At 44.0% G+C, this 19,943-nt stretch overlaps 1 protein-coding gene across 3 annotated transcripts in view; it reads left to right on the top strand.

Moving 5' to 3' along the window:
• Positions 1 to 1,376: 1,376 nt before the first annotated feature.
• The window catches only part of GALK2 (galactokinase 2), an 82,189-nt gene continuing 63,622 nt past the window's right edge, over positions 1,377 to 19,943 (top strand). The window contains exons 1-3 of one of the 3 annotated variants that reach the window (XM_048865591.1): positions 1,617 to 1,684; positions 6,655 to 6,743; positions 10,826 to 10,949. In XM_048865591.1, coding sequence (XP_048721548.1) covers positions 1,632 to 1,684; positions 6,655 to 6,743; positions 10,826 to 10,949 — 266 coding nt within the window. In that variant the 5' untranslated portion in view covers positions 1,617 to 1,631. Of the gene's footprint in view, positions 1,685 to 6,654; positions 6,744 to 10,825; positions 10,950 to 19,943 lie in introns of all 3 variants that reach the window. The other 2 variants (XM_075133119.1, XM_075133118.1) reach the window with 2 other exon arrangements.

Here is a 19,943-nt window from a genome sequence, read left to right on the forward strand (position 1 = left end):
AAAGGATAGCCTCTACTTACCAGCTGGCACTACGTCACCTGGTATCAGAAGGACAGTAGCAAGCCAAAGGGAAAGATTGTGACAGATGGAAGATCCAAGGCATCTTGGCATATGGTCACACAGGAGTAATCAAACACCTTAAATTGTGAAAGAGTTTTAAAACCTGTGTTGTGCCTTTTGATACAACAGCTCTAAGGCACAGTTGAGGTTATGGAATGAAAGACAATGCGAGTTGGATCCACTGAAATAGATCTGGAACCCCAGGAGGTCCTTCCCGGAGGGGAGGATACAGACTGGTCAATGTGGTGATGCCTGAACCGCCTGTGCATGCAAACTGGCTGATCAACTACTTTTAATATGATCAAATGGGGCTACTCTAATGACACGAATATGCGAATATGGTGAGGTGCAAAATATGAAGCACTTGCTCGTTTGCCGACTCTTTGGGGTGACCTGTACAAAGGAGGATCTTGCTGCAGTGATGGAAAGAGCCATTGCTTGTGCACGGTTCTGGAAAAACATCTAGTTTGTGACAAGGACACGAGAAGAAGCAGAAGTGCAACATTGGAATTCACTTACCCTGTGGGTCTGCCAGAGCCCAGGTCTGAGCAAACTGAAAGGCCCTCTTTTCTCCTGCACAGTTAGAAAAGGGGTGGAATGAGGATTTGATAGGTTTATGGATGACTGATGTGAAGAGAGGATTGTTTTTACTCACCAGAGAGGTTAGTCCACACTAGAAATTTGTATGACAGTATACAATACTATCTATGCTAGGGCACTTATAACCTTATAGGATAGGTACCTTTTGGACTGTATGGATTGAAATAGCAGGATAAAATAACAAATAATAATAGCCATCAGCCTGCTGGGAGATGTAGCTGACCAAATCAGTTACTCCAAATAACTGGAGTCCCTATTCTGATGGATAATAGGGTGCCATAGGAGGGCGGGGGGGGGGGGGAGAGAATCCAGCACACCATAGAAACACCCACGAATAACACAAACCATCAGAATAAAAAAAGCAACGCCTTCAGAATAAGGCGTTTTGCTTCCTCTGTTAATGTTTATTTTGTGTTTTCACTGTATGGGTTTGTTGTGGGGGAGAGATCTGGGACCGACCTTGTTCGTGACCCTTGTTCAGAGGAGACATTGAGTCACGTTGCCCTTTTCTGCAATTACATTGTATGTTTTTAAGGCACTGGGCTGTCAGTCCTGGCTCGCTGGGAGAGAGACCCTCTCCTTGGGAATTGATTTGCTTTGTCTTTCACGGAGATCTTACACATCATTGGTGCAGACATTTAAAAAAAGAAACCCCTCCTCCGCTCCTATTGTCACATCAACGTCAAACAACGTCCTGCCGCGGGCAGGAGCCAGGGCCCAAAGCCAGACACCCAGCGGGGGCGGAGCCGCTTGTCCGAGCCCTGCTGGATGTCTGGGCGGTGGCTTGCCCGGCAGCTTGGCACAAGCCCTGCCCCCGAGCACCCGGACCTGGGCGGGGAGGAGGCAGGGCTCCCCCGCCGCCCGGAAGGAAGGGAGACCTTGCCTTGTCCCGTGATAGCAGCCTACGGTCCCGGCGGCAGGCAACCCGCCGCTGCCTCTCTGCCGCCCCGCACAGCCCCGCGAGGCCGAGGATGGCCTCGGACGCCCCCGCCACCCTCCCAGTCCAGCTGGCGGAGCAGCCCAGGTGGGTGGGTGTGTGGCCTGGAGCCGGGCCCGTTCGGAGAGCAGGGGCCCAGCCTGCGAGCTGGAGCGGCCCCGGCCCTAGGGGCTGCGGACGCTGGACGCGGGCTGCAAAGCGGCTGCGTCTCTCTCGGGCTTTGCCGGGCAGCGGCCGGTGCTGAGGGCGCGGCAGCCGTCCCCCGGTGCAGGCTGTGTCCGGGCTCTCCTCTGTTCCGAGTGACGGCGAGTGTCGCTGAAGGGCGCCAGCTGCACGGTCCTGGACCCTTTCATTTGTCCCCAGAAGGGTGGCCGGCCTCTCTACGGATAGGTGCTGGAACTAGGGTGCAGGGGTTGCTGCACCCCTTGGCTTGAAGGGGTTTCCATCATATCCAGGGTTTACAGTTTGGTTCAATGGCTCTCAGCCCCCCCAATGTAAACATTGTTCCAGCACCGCTGACGGTAAGCACAAGGAGCCACTTCGGGGGGCTATCCTGACTCTGATGGACCTAACCAGCTTTTCCCCCAGAATGGGAGGAAAGTCACTATTAGTGTGACCAGGCACCCTCAAACTGCTGATAGCCACATGGAAAGGGGGACTTTGTGCAATCCATCATCTCTTTGGGAGACTCTGGCAGAGGAGCCATCAGTGCAGATCCCTCTTCCCCCTTCCAGATGGGAGAATAAAGGGGGAGGAACCTCATAACCAGTTCAGGTTTCCCTGTTCCCTCTTCTGCTATGGCAGTGGGATGGCAACCCAGTCCTTGATCTTTCTCTCCTTCCCCACTCCAAGCTCCAACCCTGTCATCCCTAGGAATTCCAAACATTGTAAAGCCAACCCAAAAGGCAGTGCAAAGTTACCCCACATCACCTTTCCAATATTCCTTAACGAAAGAGGGACCACCTCTCTCCATGCCCCTGTGTCTAAGGCCTGCTCTGTTTGGAAGCGTTATCAGGAAAGTTAAATCTCATTGTGCAGCAGAAGAATGCAGGGAAAGTCCCGTAAACCTCTGATTTTATGTTAGCATTCAGAGAAGAGGTGTGTTCTAAATTGTTCCTCCTCCTGTTAGATTTCACTTAATTTTAATTCACATCGTTTTGAAATTTGCCTGTGCAAAGCTGAAGCAAATGGGAGTTGTGTTGTTCAGCAACTCTGAAAAATCAGATCTGATTTAGATCTCTAAATGGAAGCACCTATGTCAACATTTTGGTCAAAGTTTACAAATAGATGAGACTATTCTTGCTTACAAAACACATCTTGGGGTATGTCTACTCTTACAATGCTACTGCCGCAGAGCTGCAGTGCTGTAGTGTTTCAATGTAGACATCACCTATGCCGGCGGGAGGGAATCTCCCATTGGCATAGGTAATCCACCTCACCGAGAGGTGGAAGAATTCTTGGGTTGACCTAGCACTGTCTACATAGGGACTTAGATAGGCTTAACTATGGTGCTGGGGGGCTGCAGTTTTCATATCCTTGACTGATGTAGATAAACTGACTTAATTTTCTAGTCTAGACCAGGCCTCTGAGAATAAATTAGTCAGTATAAATCAATCCCAGTTACCTCTGTTTATTCTTAGGCTATGTCTACACTGCACTTTCTTCGTTAAAACTTTTGTCACTCACAGGTGTGAACCCCCCCCACCCCCCGAGTGACAAAAGTTTTAACGATGAAAAGTGCTGGTGGGGACAGTGCTTCGTCAGTGGGAGATGCTCTCCCGGCGACGAAGCTACCCCCCGTCATTGGGGGTGGTTTTATTTTGTCGCTGGGAGAGCTCTCTACTGGAGACAAAGAGCGTCTACACTGTGTACCTTACAACGGTGTGACTGTAGCAGCACAGCTGGGCCATTGTAAGATACGCAGTGTAGACATAGCCGTAGACACCAGCACCACTATCAAAATAGCTCTAAGCCAAAGAGACATTCTGGATACAGACACACAAGGAAATACAAGCATCTCACATTAACATAATTTCTAGCATTCTGCCAGCAAATTTCCCTGTGGACAGAAGCATATTTGCAAGAGGCATTTTCATGATTGTGATCCAAAAAAGGGGTTGTGGAATGAGATGGCAAAATTTGCAGATGACAACAGGAAGATAGACGAGTCAAGACTAGAGAAAAGTGCAAAGAAATTAAGAAATAGACATGGGAAAATGAGAACATTTAGAGATATAATAGGACAATATTTTCTTCAAGGCATAAGCCAACCAGCAAATGAAGAGGGATAGGAAGAATCTTTCCCTCTGGACACACTGTCTACCAGGAGGTTTCTTGCATATCTCTCCAAAGTATCAGATACTGTTCACTTTAAAGACAGAATACTGGATTAGGTTGACCCCGGGTCTAATCTAGCAAGGCAATTCCTATGTTTTCATTTGTAAGCAGTCAAAGTGGATTAAAGTGCAGAAAGGTCTAATAAATAATTCACAACAGATGGTGGTCTCCTGTACAGCTTTATGACTAGAGAATTCTTGATTTGCTAAAATATTTAGAATATGGTTCAAGACAATGGTACGAAGTTTACAAAGGGATACAAATTAAAGTTAATCTAATGTGAAATATCATATCTTTTTTTCATTGCTACTCCTGCTCGCTCTTTGCATTGACTACATTTGAAGTTCCAGTCTAGGGCTAAAGGTAGAAATCCTTCTAGGGCATGCTACAGCATTTGTTCTTAGGAAACTGGCTACAAAATACATTGAATTGGCTAGGTCCTTGGGAGCCACCCATTTCTTCAGAAACAGAAAGGTTTTTGAAGCAGTATAATAGCTGTTTCATGACATTATTTTTAAAGATTGTTTCTCCTTTATCCTACTTGACTTCTTGCACTTCATCTTTTTAATTTGCTGCTGCCTTTAAAGAAAGTTAACGGGCTGCTTTGTAACCAATATTACTTCAGTGCTGTTTTGATGTGAACTTACTATCATGTCTGTAATTACAGCTTCTCGTGCTGCACTAGGATGATGACTTAGCCCCTTCTCATCCTCCAGCTGCCCACTCACTGTCCTTGGTGTGATACTCAGGGAATCACTTGTTTACAAACACAGGAAGGGAGATAGCATTCTTCATAGTCTTATTAAACAGTGATTTTTCAGATCTTTATTTCCAATGAAACTTTCATGCTATTAGGTAAAACCAGAGGAAAATTTGAGAAAACCATTTGGGACAGTTGCTGAACCACTGTAAGAAGGTATTGGCTGTATAAGTCATGGGGGAAATATAGGCTGATGCTTAAGACATGGTATTTATAGTTTTTTGCATGCATGTATTTGTAAATAATTGTATACATTCATAAATTGATTTTATCATTTTGATTTTTGTCAATTTGACTCCAGCCCTATCCCCAACTAAAAACCACAAATCCATAGCAGTAGTATCTCTACGGGCTCCACTCTTATGGTAGCATATGCAATTCTGGACAAACAGCTGATTTGACTGTGGTTTAGCGCAACATGAAATTAAAGTTTGTCAAGGGGATTGTTGTGTGGTGTTTAGAGCAGAAGGCTGAGAGTCAGGACTCCAGGATTCTGTTCCTTCCTCTGTCACGCATTTGTTTGGTGACCATGGGCAAGCTGCTTAACATCTCTTTGGCTCAGTTTTCTCACCTGTAAAATGGGAATAAATATACTTACCTCACATAAGTGTTGGGAGATTTAATTAAAAATTTGTAAAATACTTGGAAATGCTCAGATGGAAGGTGCCATAAAAGTGCAAAGTATTATTTAATCCAATATTTCTGTGAAATAGTAACTTTCCTTTCTCCCCTTTCTTTCTATCATTTTCCTAATGTCTGATCTTCTCTATGCCACAATAACTTCTTTCAAAAAATTGCTGAGACACCAACGCCTAAATTTTCAAAACTTGCTACTGATTCTGGATATTTCAGTTTTTGACAAATTTAAGACACATTAAAGTGCCCTGATTTTCAGAAGGGCAGAGCACCTAGATTCTGAAAATCACCTCCCCTTCAGGGATTTTTAAGTTGAGTGTCCAAACATTGATGCACTAGTTGCTTTTGAAAATGTAGGAATTATCACACTGTCTGAAGTGGTTCATGACCGTGAGCGCCAGGGCAGACTGTCAAGAAGCAGGTCAGAGATTCCAGACTGGTTGTGTGTTCCATAATTAGATTTCACCAACCATAGGTGCTGACTTCGGCTGGCTACCCCCGGCCGTGCCCTGCCCCAACTCCACCCCTGCCCCGCCCGTTCATGCCCCACCCCCATTCCAATCCCTGCCCCAACTCCACCCCTCCCTGCCCCTATTCCAACTCCTTCCCCAGATCCCCGCCCCGGCCCTGCTTCCTCCCCTGAGCATGTCATATTCCCACTCCTCTCCCGTCCCTCCTGGAGCTTGTTACGCTGCAAAACAGCTGTTTTGCGGCGGCAAGCGCTGGGAGGTAGTAGGAGAAGCGGGGATGTGGTGTGCTCAGGGGAGGAGGCGGAGGTGAGGTGGGGCAGGGGTGGGGAGGGGAGCTTGGCTGCCAGTTCGTGCAGTGCACCCACTAATTTTTCCCTGTGGGTGCTCCAGCGCCTATGTAACCAACCCAATAACAAGTGTGAGGTCCTAAAATATTATAGCAGTCTTACCATGGAGTCACAGACAGTCCCCTTCACCATTCCAGTCTATCTTGCCACCCAGGCAAGCTGGACTTAGGCATGGTCCTTAACCAGAGTTAGGTCAACGTAAGACAGTTGAATAAGTGTCTACGCTACAATGTCCTCTCGCCAACTTAACTCACCTGCTACGCCGACCTAATAACTACTCCACCTCCATGAGAGGCGTAGTACTTAGGTCAGTGTAGTTGCTTACATAGCTTGTTGCTGCCTTTGACAATCCGAGTTGTTAGGGATGCGCAGTGCTAGCAGAAGTAGGGTAGTGTGATCATGAACAGCCAATTTCACGGGCACTGCCTTCTTCTGGGCCCCAGGGGTGCATGGATTTCCTGCGTTTTCCAATGTATTCCTTCTAAAGGATTCCAACCTGCCTTTCAGATTGCTGAAGCTGAAGAAGATGTTTATTTCTAAATTTGGATCGGCTCCCAAGTTTTATGCTCGTGCACCAGGGCGAGTCAACTTAATAGGTAAAAGAAGAATATTATTTTCTTTAAATTTATGGCAAGTTCCAAACATACAACCTAAATGTTTGTGATCTTTTTATTTTTGGTCAAGGGGTGCCTGTGCTTGACATTAAGTCATAAATGGGAAGGAGAAAATATTACTTCATTAGCTTTTAACTGCATATTATTACAACCTGTAGTTCACATTAAGGTCACAATTCAGGACAGCATCTTTATTCAGGACGGGCGTAATTTTATATTTTAAGTGCCATCTTGAATAGGTAAGGAGTTAAGGACATAAATGCTTTTCTGAATCAGTGCCTAAAAATCTCCTTCCTGGTTAGGTTTAGGGCTCATTTCCCTACCATGGTTTCTGCAGCTCAGTCTCAGGCAGATCTAGGATGCAGTTGAAGTTTGTAAGATGGTATCATGAAATCAACCCACATCTTTTCTCACTACTACAATTCAAATCTTCAAACATAGTAATGCATCCTGGCACAGAGTACTACATTTTGACGAGAGCTGGAAATGTTCTGCCATAGTTTTCCCTCCCTCATTCTATAGAAATTCCACACAGTTGAGCCCACAGAGATTAGAATAGTAAGTTGGTCTGGAGAGTAAATATGGTTATTTCATACCTGTTTTTTTAAAATGTGGCTTCATTCTGGAGACACCCATTTTTATTTTATGATCATGCTCTTTCTAGAGTTCAGTTCTCTGTGTAATTAGAATATGACCCAGCCAGTCAGGCAACTTTCTCCGTGAAAGGGTTTTTGCTACAGATATGGCAAATATAGTGCAATAGAGCTCTCAGAGGGCCAGGTGGTCTAGCGGGTAGTGCACCCAGTATTGCCTCTCAATACGAAGGCCTTTCTGTCCAGTTCCTCACCTGAGGATGGGTTTAGCTTCCCCTCAGGTTGCAATGTCCTTGCCCTCTTCTTATCAGAGGGGGGAGTGAGAGTGGAATGTGGCTTATGCCTTACCTGCAACAGGGTAGGGGACCTTGGGCCTTCCCATTCCACTGGCTCCCACCCAGAGCCCTATGAGATTCAACAGTGTCCAGCACCGTGGCGTGCCCTCAGAGTTACCCTCTCTGGGTCACTTCTTACCATCTGTCTCTCCTCCAAGGTGCCAGTATAACATAACAAAAGAAAAAGAAAAGACAACTAAACCTTCAGCCCTGACTGGACTCCGTGTGCAGTCCTACTCCCCATAGGGAGGCTTTTTCAGCACCCTTGTCCAGGAGCCTTCAGGTTAGGTCTGTCTTCCTCCCCAACCTCTCACTGACTGAGTTGTGTTGCTCCTTTTTAAGCTTCCTCTCCAGCTGGAGCATGCTTTGCAGGTCTGGAGGGACAGGGCTACCTGGGGCCAGTATTGTCCTTTAACCCCTTTGGGCCCAGTATGGGGTTTGTAAACCCATCACATACACATTAAAAACATTAATTAGCCTGTTATGCAGTCAATTTAAATTTTTACTTTGAACATCTGTCATGTAAGATAATTAGAGTGGAGAACAGATGTTGCCTGAAAATTATTCCTAACAGAGAAGGTACTTGCTATGTCCATTTTCTTTATTGAATGTTATTTTGTATGTTATGAACAATTGTATTAATGATGATTTAAATATTAGTATTTTCCTGGAAAAAGTCCAGCTATGGTATGAAAAATGAATTCCTGCAAAAGCCTTATGCAGTGGGTGATGAATCATTCAGATGAGCAGAAGTTGTCGCGGGAAGGGAAATTATGTATTGCATTTATGTTTGCGGTATGCTAACCATAGGTGAAATGGAAATAATTTAACTTGCTTGTCTTGCTAATTTTACCAGTTACATGTCAAGCACAAATAGTCTTCCTGCTCTAACTGCCGGATAACAGTCCATCTATCACCTTGTAATTTTGTTAAAGAACATAAAGGTTTAAAAAGAAATGAAGGTTACAAAAAATCATTATAGAAATGTAAAGCTTTGGTGCCTTAGTATGAAATTTAAGATGTGCAGAACAGTCTAGCAGTTGGGATTTTAACAATAAGAGCTGTAAAGTGTATATTCTGAAATGACTGGTAGAAATTGTCTAGGACATGAAGCAATTCTGCACTCCTACACTAGCCATTAGAATCAAGGATGTTTCTTCTGCTGCTGCTGATTCATAGATTCCAAAGCCCGAAGGGGCCTTTGTGATCATCTAGTCTGAACTTCTGTATTATATAAGCCCTAGAAGTTCCCCAAAATAATTCCTTAAATATATCTTTTAAAAAAAATCCAATCTTGAGTTCAATATTGCCTGTGATAGAGAATTCACCATGACCCTTGGTAAATTGTTCCAGTGGTTAATTACTCTCACTGTTAAAAATGTTCACCTAATTTCCATTCCGAATGTGTCTAGCTTCAACTTCAGCCATTGGAGCATGTTATACCTTTCTCTCTTCTAGATTGAAGAGCCCAGTATTAAATATTTGTTCCCCATGTAAATCAAGTCACCCCTTAACCTTCTCTATGTTCAGCTAGATAGACTGAGCACCTTGAGTCTATCATTATAAGGCTGGTTTTCTAATAGTTCTCGTAGCTGTTCTCTGAACCCTTTCCAATTTATGAACATCCTACTTGAACTGTGGACATCAGAGCTGGACACAGTATTTCAGCAGCAGTTGCACCAGTGCCAGAGGTAAAATAACCTCTCTACTCTGACTTGAGAGTCCCCTGTTTATGCATCCCAAGATCGCATTACCCCTTTTGGCCACAGCTTTGCACTGGGAGCTCAAGTTCAAAAGATTATCCACCATGACCCTCAAATCTTTTTCAGAGTTACTGCTTCCCCCATCCCATATGGATGGTCTACATTCTTTGTTTCTAGATGTTCACATTTATGTTTCGCTGAATTAAAACACATATTGTTTGCTTGTGCCAAGTTTACCAAGCAATTCAGATCACTCTGTATTAGTGACCTGTCCTTTTCATTATTTACCACTCCCCCAATTTTTGTATCATTTGCGAACTTTATCAGTGATGATTTTATGTTTTCTTCCAGATCACCGATAAAAATGTTAAATGGCAAAGGGCCAAGAACAGATTGCTGAAGGCCCCGCTAGCAATACACCCACTTGACAACGATTCGCCGTAGACAATTATATTTTGTGATCTACCAATTAGCCAGATATAATGGTGCCATGTTAATTTTATGTCATTCTACTTTTTTTCCATCAAAATGTCAGGTAGTACAAGTAAAACATCTTACAGAAGTCTATTATATTGTCTTTATCAAACAAACTTGTAATCTCAATTTAATTTGACAGGATCTATTTTCCATAAACCTGTGTTGACTGGCATTAATTATATTACCCTCCTTTAATTCTTTATTAATTGAGTCCTGTATCAGCCGCTCCATTATCTTGCCCAGGATCAATGTCAGACTGATATGCCTATAATATTGGCACAACATTATCTTTCTTTTCTTCCAGTCTTCTGGAACTTCCCTAGTGTTCCAAGACTTATTGAAAATCAACATTAACGGTTCAGCAAGCTCCTAAGCCAGCTCTTTTACAATTCTTGGATGCAAGTCATCTGGATTTAATGATTTTAAAATGTCTAACTTTAGTAGCTGCTGTTTAACATCCTCCTGAGATACTAGTGGAATGGAAAGAATGTTATCATCCTATGAGAATACTACATAATCTGTTATTTTGCCAAATACAGAACAGAAATATTTATTGAACACTTCTGGCTTTTCTGCATTATTATTAATAATTCTACCATTTCCATCTAGTAATGGACCAATACTATTGTCAGGATTCTTTTTGTTACCAATATACTTAAAAACTCCTTATTGTCCTCTGCTAGCCCCAGATTTGTCTGTGTGTCCCTTTGCTTCCCTTATCTGTTATCTACAATTCTTAGCTTCTGGTTTATATTCATGACTATCAACTTGCATTAGTTATAGGTTTCATTATTGTTTTTTATAGGTGCCTTCACTTTCCTTGTAATCTAGGTCATTTTTTTAACCCATTTGGCCTTCCTCAATTGTGGTCTTTTTGGGCATCTAGTAACGTGTTCTTAAACAAGGATTATTCCAAAATGCTGTTAATTTTCTGTTATTATTTTGTTGTTTTCTAGGAGAACATATAGACTACTGTGGATATGCTGTGCTCCCTATGGCTATAGAGCAAGACATACTTATAGCTGTTGAACCTGTAAAACCTCAAGTTGTCCAACTAGCCAACACAAACCCTTTGTACTCGTAAGTATTAATTTATTTATTTCTTATACTAATTTATAATGCACTCATCATTTCTTATACTAATTTATAATGCACTCAATTGCACCACAGTTACAAGATAAACTTGTAAAAGCCAAGTTTAAATCAATGTAAGTGTCTTCAGAAGTGCAACATCTGTATGCAGACAAATCCTCAAAGGGCAAAGTGCCACCTACTGAAGCACGAACAGTACTTCCTTTAGAAACCAGGTGTTGCTTGAAGTGTTCCCTTAGCCCTGGTCTACATTGGGTGGGGGGGGATCGATCTAAGATTACGCAACTTCAGCTACATGAAGAACGTAGCTGAAGTCGACATACTTAGATTGACTTACCGTGCTGTATTCACCGCGGTGACTCGACTGCTGCTGCTCCCGTCGACTCCGCCTGCGCTTCTCGTGGCGATGGAGTACAGCGATCGACGGGAGAGCTCTCGGGGGTCGATTTATCGCATCTAGACTAGACGCAATAAATTGATCCCGGCTGGATCGATTGCTGCCCGCCGATGCGGCGGGTAGCGTAGACATACCCTCACAGACACTGGCCCAACCTGACCCTGTTTAGCTTGTGAAATCTGCCAGCGCACAGCATGTGATGATATATTTAGAGATTAATTGTGTACAATGGTATAGCAAAGGTGTATGTCGGGGTGAGCAAACTATGGCCCGCGGGCTACATCCGGCCCACAGGACCATCCTGCCAGGCCGCTGAGCTCCTGGCTGGGGAGGCTCGCCCCCTGCCTCTCCCCCACTGTCCCTCCTTCCCTGCAGCCATGACACCGTGCAGGCAGCGCGGCTTGCACCTGCCCACTTCCCAGGCTTTCCAATAAGCCTGTCCTGCCGCTCTGAACGGCATGGTAAGGGGGCGGGAGGAGTGGGGGGCAGGAGGTCCTGGGGGGCAGTCAGGGGATGGGGGACGGTTAGATGGGATGGAGGTTCGGGGGGGCGGTCAGAAGTCAGGGAGTGGGGGGGGGGTGAATAGGGTGTGGGCTCCCAGGGGGTCGGTTAAGGACGGGGGTCCCGGGAGGGGGCACTCAGGGGACAAGGAGCAGGGGGGTTTGGATAGGGGGTGGGGCCCTGGGGGGCAGTTAGGGGCTGGGGGTCCTGGGGCCCCACCCAGGAGTTCTGAGGGGGGCAGCCAGGGGGCAGATAGGGGGCGGGGGCCAGGCTGTTTGGGGAGGCACAGCCTTCCCTACTCGGTCCTCCATACCGTTTTGCAACCCCAATGTGGCCCTCGGGCCAAAAAGTTTGCCCACCCCTGGTGTAAGTGAATTTCTGTAAATACTATAACAGTTTTCTCAGCAGAACAAAATCTAATCAGATGGAATGTCACTGGTTCTAGTTACGCTATATATACACTGTCTAAGAGGGTGAGGTTTACTACTTCTCTCCTCCACCTCTCTGTTCAGGTTTCCCCTAGCACAGCCCTTCTCTCAGAAGGCCACTTTGGCCAAATAAAATTCAGAAACCTTTTCATTGCAGGTTTGACTGTTGGGAGGGAGGGATTCCAGAATTAAAATAGGCCTGTTCTCTAAATCGAGTATCACTCTCGTTAAATTCAGATGCTACATGACTTCTAGGGCCATGTTATATTTGCAGGGGAAGAGCTGTTTTGACAGGTGCTCAGTGAAGCAGTGACAGAAAATTTAAGCACTTTGACTAGACTGGTCTTTGAGCCATGACTTGGCACAGCAAATAAGAATCTAAATAGCCCCCTATTAAAACAAGTACAATTGAAACTAAACCTAGAATTATAGTTCTTGAATTAAAATAGCATGGACAATCAATATATTTTTGTAGCTGTTTTGGCTTCCATTTGAACTCATGTGGTTTTGGCTTAGGAGAGCTTTCTGCAGACAGCATCTCTGCTTCACTGTAGCCCTCCTGGTTAAAAGCAAAAAGGAACATATCTTTCAGCACTTTTGAGCATTATACTATCAACAATTGCCTTTGAGCTGCTGCGTCTTTTTTTACCAATCTGTCACAGATCTAGGGTTTATGCATATGCTGAATGAAAAGCATGTGCCCTTTGCTAATGAGGGATAACCACAAGTCTCCATAGAGTTACCCTTTCTTAGCTCAACCTTGATTTTACAGACTGCTGAAACGTTTCACAATGTTTCAAACCTGTTTCACCCTGGAGAGTTCATTTAAACTTTTAGTAAAGTGATAACAGAACAAGTTGCAAAGAGTTACCTTTTCAGATCGTAAAAGCTTCTCTGCTGACAAGGTGCCCTTTGATATCAGTTGGACCAAAAGACTATTCAAAACCTGTGCAACCTTTTGAGGTTTCACTAGTCTAATGCCACCATAGTAAAGAATATGAGGATAGAGACTATCTTGACCAAACTTCAAAGGGATTGGGGAAATACTACAGGATAATAGCCGTCAGCTGGGTATCCATCTCATGGCACAGTAGGAAAGCCTTGTATTCAAGAAATCAAAGAGTCATTAGTAAAGGGTTCCTAAACTTCAGATAACAGACTGAAGCTTCAGTAGACAAGCTGATGAGAGCCAAATTGTCCAGAAGAAACAAGATTTAAATAGCATTTAAGAAAAAAACCCAAAACCCTCAACCACATCGACATTTCTCACTGCACGAGCAAGCTCCTCTGTACTTTATGTACAGATATATGAATTCTGGAGTCTAACCTTGCAGCAAAGGTTAATTTCCCCAAGCATTCTTTGACATTCTTTGATTAAAGAGGGATAAAGAATGATTTGAACAATCTGTGTCCTAAACAGAAAAATTGCTAGTGACAGGTCAAATATATTGAACAGTGTTTGAATGAGTCAAGTGCCTTAGCTGTGCATGTGGCAAGGGCAGAGGTATGTGTCCATAAGCTGGCTGATTTGGGTGTGCCATGACAAACCTACTGAGTGATGTCATTGTAGTGCTTTTATCCACATTGAGTATGTCTACACAGCATTTTGGAGCAAGCAGGAGTGAGCTGCTCTACCGGTGTCAACAGACATGGTCAAGCAGGGCTCATGCTAGTGCTCTAAAAATAGCCGTATAGACAGTGTTTTGAACTTGTGGCTCAGACTGTAGCTCGGGCTGCATTTTGGAGCAAACAGGAGGGAGTCTCTCAAGTCTGTCAGTCCTCTTCAGGGAGGCTCACTCTTGCTTGCTCCAAAATGCTGTGTAGACATTGTCAGACATTCTATTTATATACATGGACATCACTTTCCACTATACTGTGCTTCCTTCAGTTTGAGTTTTACAGGTGACCTGCAAATAAAATGCATAAGCTTCTCTTTAGCAATGAGGGGGAAATTCTGCTTCCTCCTCCTTGACTGCAGAGGGCCCTACCTGCACCTGAATCATTATGGGGGGGACAGTATTCTAATGCACTGTTTATGTGAACTAGATGTTCTTCAATTTCCCTAGCTATGACCAAAGCCAGTAGCAAGAGAATAGAGAAAGGAATAGTAGCTCTGTTCCTGCAAGGTACCATAGACTTCAGTGAGTGTTGAGGAAGCCAATCAACTTCCTAGAGATCCTCAGTAACTTTCAGGATCAGGCTCAGACTGAATATCCTCTAAATAAGAGTTTAGCTCTATAACTGGTAAGCTACAGAAATGCAAAAACCACTGCAGCTAAAACAAGAATCAAATTGCTCAAAAAAGAGTCCTAAGAAATTATTTCAGTATTGATGTAATTTCCAGAGTAGTTTTAAAACGTCAAAATTTTTTTTTAGCATCACTGTTCATTTTACAAATAGGTTCCCCCCCTTTTTATTTAAACTATATTGTATCAGGCTTGGCAAGGACTTATGCCTGTGACACGTAGCAAATAAAAAGCCAACTTCTCTTGCAGTTCTTGTTTGAGGAGGTTTCAAAAATTAGCATTGTGCACTCCAAGAAGTCATAATTTTCCTTTATCCCAACGGCCAGGAAATGGAACCACATACTTTTTACTGTTTTGCTTTGTCATATAAAAGAATAAAAGGTACAAAGAAAATCTGAGAGATGTTTATTTTGGAGATAAATGGACTTCAAACCTACTTCCTATCACAGGCAACAACAATTTACACACACTGATTGTCACCCCTGTTTTTTGGGGGGATTATCCAGAAAACAAATTTAAATGAACCTAGCAATGGCATGTTTCTCATCACTCCAGATAAATATTTTCTCTTCTGTTGTTCAGATAGCTTAGCTATTTTGTTGTGTTCAAAAGTCATAAGCAATGGGGCTTTCACCTCTTCCTCTAGGAGACTATTCCACAGTCTGATAGATCTCAAACTGGAATATTTTCCTGATATCCAGCCTGAATTTTCTCTGTCTTAATCTCATCTCATTGCTTCTGCATAAACCCCTTGTATCACCCGAACTAACCACCCTCCCCATCTTCTTAACTGTCTACAAATATTTTAATATTGCCTTCTTCACAAGGTCCCATTAAATGGTACTGTTGTGTATAGTTGAAATCATAGCAGACTGTGCATCATGTAGCAAGCTATGTTGTTCCTTTTAATGTTAACCTCTCCAAAATGCTGTAAAGATTGAATACAATTAATGTTGGACACAAATGAAAAAATAAAGTTAGTGAATAATAAGCATGAGAGCTGAAACTGTAACCTTGGTTAGAACTAGGTCATATGTTCCAGACTAGAAATGCAGTGACCAACTACAATGCTAGCAAGGACTCTGAAAGTCTGGTGCCACTGCTGGGAGTAGACTCTTCAAAGAGGGAGCAGAGTTTCTGCCACCGTTTGACGCCAGTCAGGAGACGAAGGGCTGATCTACACAGAGAAGTTGTGCTGCTTTAATTGTACGGGTCTAGTTAAAGTGTTACAAACTCCCCTTTGTTGTTATATCAATATAAAGGTGTTTTATACCAATAATAGCGGCAAAGAGTCCTGTGGCACCTTACAGACTAACAGATGTATTGGAGCATAAGCTTTCGTGCGTGAATACCCACTTCGTCAGATGCATGTAGTGGAAATTTCCAGAGGCAGGTATAAATATGCACGCAAGAATCAGGCTAGGGATAATGAGGTTAGTTCAATCAGGGAGGATGAGGCCCTCTTCTAGCAGTTGAGGCGTGAACACCAAGGGAGGAGAAACTGCTTCTGTAGCTGGCGAGCCATTGACAGTCTTTGTTTAATCCTGAGCTGATGGTGTCAAATTTGCAAATGAACTGAAACTCAGCAGTTTCTCTTTGAAGTCTGGTCCTGAAGTTGTTTTGCTGCAGGATGGCGACCTTTAAAGCTGCTATTGTGTGTCCAGGGAGGTTGAAGTGTTCTCCTACAGGTTTTTGTATATTGCCATTCCTAATATCTGATTTGTGTCTGTCCTATCTCGGGGACTCTCTTTCTGCCCCGCCACCCCCACAAACATGATACAGCTCTGCGGTGAGCTGGAAGCCTACTTTCGCCGTCTCCGACTCAAAGAATACTTTCAAGATAACACTGAACAGCACACTGATACACAGATACCCTCCCACCAACAACACAAGAAGAACTCCACATGGACTCCTCCTGAGGATCGAAATGGCTTCTGCTGATGTGCACAGGCAGAAATTGTGGAAAAAACAACGCTGCTTGCCTCATAACCTAAGTCTTGCAGAACTCAATGCCATCCAGAGCCTCAGAAACAACCCTGACATTATAATCAAAGAGGCTGATAAAGGAGGTGCTGTTGTCATCATGAACAGGTCTGATTACCAAAAGGAGGCTGCCAGACAACTTTCCAACACCAAATTCTACAGGACACTTTCCTCAAATCCCACTGAGGAATACACTAAGAAACTGCACCCTCTACTCAGGATACTCCCTACACTAACACAGGAACAAATCAACATACCCTTAGAGCCCCAACCGAGGTTATTCTATCTACTACCCAAGATCCACAAACACGGGAACCCTGGATGCCCCATCATCTTGGGCATTGGCGCTCTCACTGAAGGACTGTCCGGATATGTGAACAGTATCCCTAATGATGCCACAGCACAACTGGTTGCTGAGCTCTGTAACTTTATCCTCACGCACAATTATTTCAAATTTGGTGGCAATATATACCTCCAGACCAGTGGCACCGCTATGGGCACCCGCATGGCCCCACTATATGCCAACATTTTTATGGCTGACCTGGAACAATGCTTCCTCAGCTCTCGTCCACTCACGCCCGTTCTCTACCTACGTTACACTGATGACATCTTCATCATCTGGATCCATGGGAAGGAAACCCTGGAAGAATTCCACCACGATTTCAACAGCTTCCACCCCACCATCAACTTCAGCCTGGACCAATCTACACGGGAGGTCCACTTCCTAGACACCATGGCGCAAATAAGTGACGGTCACGTTAACACCACCCTATACCGAAAACGCACCGACCACTATGCCTACCTTCATGCCTCCAGCTTCCATCCCGGACAAACCACACGATCCATTGTTTACAGCCAAGCGCTGAGGTACAACCGCATTTGCTCCAACCCCTCAGACAGAGACCAACACCTACAAGATCTTCACCATGCATTCTCAAAACTACGATACCCACATGAGGAAATAAGGAAACAGATCAACAGAGCCAGATGTGTACCCAGAAGCCTCCTGCTGCAAGACAAGCTCAAGAAAGAAACCAACAGAACTCCACTGGCCATCACATACAGTCCTCAGCTAAAACGTCTCCAACACATCATCAGTGATCTACAACCCATCCTGGGCAACGATCCCTCACTTTCACAGACCTTGGGAGGCAGGCCAGTCCGCGTCTACAGACAGCCCGCCAACCTGAAGCATATTCTCACCAGCAACTACACATAGTAACTCTAACTCAGGAACCAATCCATGCAACAAACCTCGATGCCAACTCTGCCCACATATCTACACAGTGACACCATTACAGGACCTAACCAGATCAGCCACACCGTCACCGGTTCATTCACCTGCACGTCCACCAATGTAATCTATGCCCTCATGTGCCAGCAATGCCCCTCTGCTATGTACATCAGCCACACTGGACAGTCCCTACGTAAAAGGACAAATGGACACAAATCAGATATTAGGAATGCCAATATACAAAAACCTGTAGGAGAACACTTCAACCTCCCTGGACACACAATAGCAGCTTTAAAGGTCGCCATCCTGCAGCAAAACAACTTCAGGACCAGACTTCAAAGAGAAACTGCTGAGCTTCAGTTCTTTTGCAAATTTGACACCATCAGCTCAGGATTAAACAAAGACTGTGAATGGCTCGCCAGCTACAGAAGCAGTTTCTCCTCCCTTGGTGTTCACGCCTCAACTGCTAGAAAAGGGCCTCTTCCTCCCTGATTGAACTAACCTCATTATCCCTAGCCTGATTCTTGCGTGCATATTTATACCTGCCTCTGGAAATTTCCACTACATGCATCCGACGAAGTGGGTATTCACCCACAAAAGCTCATGGTCCAATACGTCTGTTAGTCTGTAAGGTGCCACAGGACTCTTTGCCGCTTTTACAGATCCAGACTAACACAGCTACCCCTCTGATGCTTTATACCAATCATGGTGTTCCTCTGTGGGAAGGAGAATGAACTAGGCCGGTATAAGGCACAGCTCCTTTACATTGGTTTTACTGATACCCCACTAGGAGTTGTATTGACATAACTATTTTGGTTAAAAAAACAAACAAACCGACAAATCAGACCTCTAATGGATATAGTAATACTGGTGCAAAACTGTGGAGACCAGGACCAGGCCAGTTTAGGAAGCACACCGTTCGTAGCCTATGAAAGGGTGACAGAGTACCTGCTCCCTTTTAGCATCTGGAAAATGTTTGCTGAGTCAACCAAAACGCCTCTGGAGACTCCTGCTGCTGCACAGCCCCTCTAGAGATGCCACTGCAGTGTAGATTGTCGCTTGAAAGCCCCAGTTTAGCCCCTAATGTTTGAAAAATCAACATTCGCTTTTCCTGACCTTCTGAATACCTTTGCCCTTTCTGTGTTGGGCCTCTGTTGCACAGACAGCATCAGTTGGGCCCAATTATGTGATATAAATCTGACTCATATTTATAAGTAATTCACACTTCCTTCTGAATAATGCATGTGCCCTCTGCACGGAATGGGGGTAACATGGGCTCATTTCAAAACCAGGGTAAAAGTGATTTAGCTACAATATTTAGTGCACAAATAGTTTCTTGTATTCAGATTTAAGACTTCTATCATTTTAAAGTGAAGGAGGAACAGTAAAAAAATTCTGAGAGTTATCCTGGATGACATCTTACCTCCTCTGCATAGAACAGGTTTACATTTGATGTACAAAATATGTCAGCAATAGAGGCTGCTAGTGGAATTTTAGTATGTAAATATTAAGTGGTTTGGGGTGTCCAAAGCAGTAAATTCAGTTCTGCTTTGGTGAGCTGCTACTCACATCAGTGGATTATCTCAAAAGTAATGGAGAAGAAATCTTGACTAAGGTTTATGAGTGTAGAGAAAGTTTTAAAATGTATTTTTATTTATTAAGCACATTTGGAGGGATGATAATTATTTGTTTTAAGGCTTTTGCTTCTCCGAGGCTCTGATTTAGGAAAACACTTAAGTATATGCACACCTGCCCCCATCGTTGGCCACTGGATTCCCCCATTCACCGCTGGTGGGCTGTCGAGCAGGGATCCGGCCAGCAACAGGACCCACCAGTACTGATGTGGGGGAAACAGAAAATATGGCACAACTTGTCCATTTTTAAGAAAAAGTCGGGACACCTGCAGGCGGGCTTAAATATGGACTGTCCCTTTAAAAATGGGACGTCTGGTCACCCTACACATAGGTATCTTCAAAAGGATGCTTTTTTGTTACAAATTATATATTTAAAAATACAAATGTTCACACCTACTCTGTCACTGATAACTTAGAATACTAAAAAGAAAGAGAAAAATTGGATTTGTGTTTTAATATTTAGAGTGTGGTAGCTGTTTTTTAAAAACCAAACCAAACCCTTTATCTCATTTTTCTCAGCATTGCCAGAAAATACACTCATCAGTTTCCTTTTCTGGTT

The sequence above is a fragment of the Caretta caretta genome, chromosome 10 (genome assembly GCF_965140235.1).
Source record: "Caretta caretta isolate rCarCar2 chromosome 10, rCarCar1.hap1, whole genome shotgun sequence".
Taxonomy (NCBI): Eukaryota; Metazoa; Chordata; order Testudines; family Cheloniidae; genus Caretta; species Caretta caretta.